The sequence below is a fragment of the Zea mays genome, chromosome 5, assembly GCF_902167145.1.
Source record: "Zea mays cultivar B73 chromosome 5, Zm-B73-REFERENCE-NAM-5.0, whole genome shotgun sequence".
In the NCBI taxonomy this organism is placed as follows: domain Eukaryota; kingdom Viridiplantae; phylum Streptophyta; class Magnoliopsida; order Poales; family Poaceae; genus Zea; species Zea mays.
In genome coordinates, this window is record NC_050100.1 from 91,743,815 (window position 1) to 91,748,388 (window position 4,574).

The window sequence follows — 4,574 nt, forward strand, 5'->3', positions numbered from 1 at the left end:
AGTTGAGTTCAGTACAGAGCTATGATATCAGCTTTTGATACTCTCTTCGTTTTTTTATTTGTCGCTGGATAGTGTAAAATTGCACTATCCAGCGACAAATAAAAAGAAACGGAGGGAGTATATATTTTCCCATAATAAAGTGGTAAGGTAGCTCTCATATCAGCCTTTTGATTTTGGCTCGTAGGAGGCAGTCGCTTGAAGGAAGCAGACAAGGGTCACAGGGATCTGTTGCATGCGACAGAAAATGTTTTGCCGGCTCTCGTAGAAAAATAAGGCCCAACATTTTCTACGAGTAAAAAGAAAACATGTACGCACGCGGCAGTACACGAGCTGCAGCCTGCCTTCTCTTCTTTCCCTCCCAAAATCAGGTCGGCGTCCGTTGCAGGAGCTGGTGGCTGGACCGACGACCCATTACTTGCGGGCTGCGGCGAACCGAACGCAGGCACACACACTCACACGCCAAAAAAAAGGAGCTCTCATCTCTCACTGATTACAGTTACCGAGCTACCACTTGCACCACTCTGCTCGGTCCGCCCCGGCTCGCCCTCGCTGTCGGCCGCGCGAGCCGGCCAAGACCGCGCCCCGCACTCCACGCACCTCGCCTCGTCGCCGTCCTCGGAGTCGCCAGGGCCGGAGTCCACGCTGACGCCGACGCCACGGGCGCCGTTCGGGCCCCGGCGCGACGACGCTGGCGTGGCGAGGAACGTCGGCCTCTCGTGGCCGGCCATGATGACCACCGCGTGCTCCCGCCAACGCTCCCCGGTGCCCTTGCCGGTCGGTGCGGCCTTTCCGTGGCCGGGCCGGGCCTCCGCGCCCGCGCCGGCGCCGGCCTGGCGTTCCGGGTCGTCGTCGTCGTACGCCTCCTGGCCGCCGCCGGACAGCTTCCAGTAGGAGCAGGCCAGGGCGAGCAGCGACAGCGCGATGAGCCCCAGCATGGCCGCCAGCGCGCCGAAGAGGTACGGCACCGGCGACTGCCCCGCCGCCGGCATCGTGCTCGACGACCTCGGCGACGGCGCCGCGGGGCCGTGGCTCATGCCCGCCGTGCCCGCCACGCCCACGCCCATCGGGTCCTCCGCGCCTGCTGGCCACATGTGGTTTCGGTGGTCTTTCAGCGCATGCCACTGCCAGCGACGACGCCAGGCTCGGTAGCAGTGTGCCTGCCCCGCCTGCGTTTCTCTCGTCTGGAACTGGAATTGGGACAGAACACAACAGAACAGAACAGAGACGAGGGAGACGGAACAGTGCTCGTCAGGTTGGTGGTGAATGGAAATAAATGGCACCAGCCACCAGTATGGATGATATACGAACTGAGGCAGTGCTTGACTGCTCGTACTTTGCTCAGCCGCTATTTATAGACTATAGACTACCATGAGAGTTCCACTTTAACGTACTAGCAATAATAGCATGCCAAGTTGATCGCAAATCAAGCAAAAAGGAGGGGGGAAATGATTATTTACCAGAGTTCGGCACGGTACAATTGCAAAGCAGCAGACAAATTTAATTCCTTTTTTCTTTCTTTCTCAAAAGTATCATGGTCTGTCCCCGGCAAAGATATTCGAAGCATGAGCGAGAGAGAGAGAAGGCAACGACTGTATAGCATATATATCAGAGGGGATTTTTACTCGTTTTACTGCAAAAATCTCGCAGATTAGAGACACGTTCTTACCCAGGAGCAGGAGCAAGAGCAACGAACCGTCCGAATTATTTGTATTTTGCCTATTTCTCAGAAAAAAATTCACGTTTGGACCTTAAAAAATGTTAATGTCATTTTTGGACCCTTTGCTCGGCGCCATAGACTATGGCGCCGAGGTAACACATCTCGGCGCCAGAGCCTATGGCGCCGAGATACGTGCTACGCGGGCACAATTCGGACAACGTGGCTTCGACGTGGCACTGAGCTCGGCGCCACGATCTATGGCGCCGAGCTCGGATGTGTAATCACAAAGCTTGTCTAGCTCAGTTGGTAGAACGCAAGGCTCTTAACCTTAAGGTTGTGGGTTCGAGCCCCATCGTGGACGTTTAATACTTTTTGTCTTTGTCGCTGATTTGTTTTTTTTTGTCGAGATTTTTTCCTTTAGTCATTAGAAGCTCAGTGCTCCTAATATACTATATATCCTTTTTGGACGACGAGATAAATGTTGACCAGCCGCGTCGGAACGTTGAGCAACCTCGTGCATGCTGTGCCTATGCATGTGGGGCTGTGCGACGACCTCACACAGAATGAACACTAATGCTAGCTATATGTCTACTCTACATTGCAGTAACCTGCTGCATGGTACGTGATAGTCGCCTAGAGGGGGGTGAATAGGACGAAACTGAAATTTACAAATATAAACACAACTACAAGCCGGGTTAGCGTTAGAAATATAAACGAGTCCGCGAGAGAGGGCGCAAAACAAATCGCAAGCAAATGAAGAGTGTGACACGCGGATTTGTTTTACCGAGGTTCGGTTCTTGCAAACCTACTCCCCGTTGAGGAGGCCACAAAGGCCGGGTCTCTTTCAACCCTTCCCTCTCTCAAACGATCCCACGGATCGAGTGAGCTTTCTCTTCTCAATCACTTGGAACACAAAGTTCCCACAAGGACCACCACAAGTTTGGTGTCTCTTGTCTCAATTACAAGTGAGTTTGATCGCAATGAAAGAATCAAGAAAGAAGAAAGCAATCCAAGCGCAAGAGCTCGAAAGAACACAAGCAAATCACTCTCTCTAGTCACTATTGTGTTGTGTGGAATTTGGAGAGGATTTGATCTCTTTGGTGTGTCTAGAATTGAATGCTAGAGCTCTTGTAGTAGTTGGGAAGTGGAAAACTTGGATGCAATGAATGGTGGGGTGGTTGGGGTATTTATAGCCCCAACCACCAAAAGTGGTCGTTGGGAGGCTGTCTGCTCGATGGCGCACCGGACAGTCCGGTGCACACCGGACATGTCCGGTGCCCCCGCCACGTCATCACTGCCGTTGGATTCTGACCGTTGGAGCTTCTGACTTGTGGGCCCGCCTGGCTGTCCGGTGCACACCGGACATCTCCTGTTCACTGTCCGGTGTGCCAGTATGGGCGCGCCTGCCTTCTGCGCGCGCAGAGCGCGCATTAAATGCGTCGCAGGTAGCCGTTGGCGCCGAATAGCCGTTGCTCCGGAGTTGCACCGGACAGTCCGGTGAATTATAGCGGACTAGCCGTTGGAGATTCCCGAAGCTGGCGAGTTCCTGAGGCTGCTTCTCCTTGGTGCACCGGACACTGTCCGGTGTACACCGGACAGTCCGGTGAATTATAGCGCGAGTGCCTCTGGAAATTCCCGAAGGTGGCGAGTTTGCGTTGGAGTCCTCTGGTGCACCGGACATGTCCGGTGGTGCACCGAACACTGTCTGGTGGCACACCGGACAGTCCGGTGCGCCAGACCAGAGGTGCCTTCGGTTGGCCCTTTGCTCCTTTGTTGAATCCAAAACTTGATCTTTTTATTGGCTGAGTGTGAACCTTTTACACCTGTATAATCTATACACTTGGGCAAACTTAGTTAGTCCAATTATTTGCGTTGGGCAATTCAATCACCAAAATTAATTAGGGACTAGGTGTAAGCCTAATTACCTTTCAATCTCCCCCTTTTTGGTGATTGATGCCAACACAAACCAAAGCAAATATAGAAGTGCAAAAATGAACTAGTTTGCATAATATAAGTGTAAAGGTTGCTTGGAATTGAGCCAATAGAAATACTTACAAGATATGCATGGATTGTTTCTATTTTATTTAACATTTTGGACCACGCTTGCACCACATGTTTTGTTTTTGCAAATTCTTTGATAAGTCATTTTCAAAATTCTTTTGCAAATAGTCAAAGGTAAATGAGTAAGATTTGCAAAGCATTTTCAAGATTTGAAATTTTCTCCCCCTGTTTCAAATGCTTTTCCTTTGACTAAACAAAACTCCCCCTAAATGAGATTCTCCTCTTAATGTTCAAGAGGGTTTTTGATATATCTTTTTGAAATGCTACTTTCTCCCCCTTTTGAACACAATAGGATACCACTTGATAAAATTCTTTGAAAACACGAAGTTTTTTGAAATAGGTGGTGGTGCGGTCCTTTTGCTTTGGGCTCTTACTTTCTCCCCCTTTGGCATGAATCGCCAAAAACGGAATCATTAGAGCCCTCGAAGTGCTATCTTCCCCTTTGGTCATAAATAAATGAGTTAAGATTATACCAAAGACGAAGTCCGGTCCTTTCGCTTTGGGCTCTTACTCTCTCCCCAAAGACGAAGTCCTTTTCTTGATGCTCATGCTTTTTCTTCTCCAAGAATGGAGAGTGACTTAGAGCGTCGGCGAGGGATGAGTTACGGAGTGGAAGCCTTTGTCTTCGCCGAAGACTCCAATTCCCTTTCAATATACCTATGACTTGGTTTGAAATAGACTTGAAAGCACATTAGTCATAGCATATAAAAGAGACATGATCAAAGGTATATAGTAGAGCAATGTGTGCAATTTAACAAAAGAAGTTCCTAGAATCAAGAATATTGAGCTCATGCCTAAGTTTGTTAAAAGATTGTTCATCAAGAGGCTTGGTAAAGATATCGGCTAATTGGTCTTT

The 4,574-nt window shown here is 49.9% G+C and overlaps 1 protein-coding gene across 1 annotated transcript; it reads right to left on the reverse strand.

Annotated features, from left to right (window-relative positions):
* Nucleotides 1-228: 228 nt before the first annotated feature.
* Nucleotides 229-1,317, reverse strand: LOC100281869 (GDU1). Its single transcript, NM_001154789.2, is given in 1 exon segment — nucleotides 229-1,317. A coding segment is annotated over 1 exon segment (615 nt). The 5' UTR covers nucleotides 1,092-1,317; the 3' UTR covers nucleotides 229-476.
* Nucleotides 1,318-4,574: the final 3,257 nt, after the last annotated feature.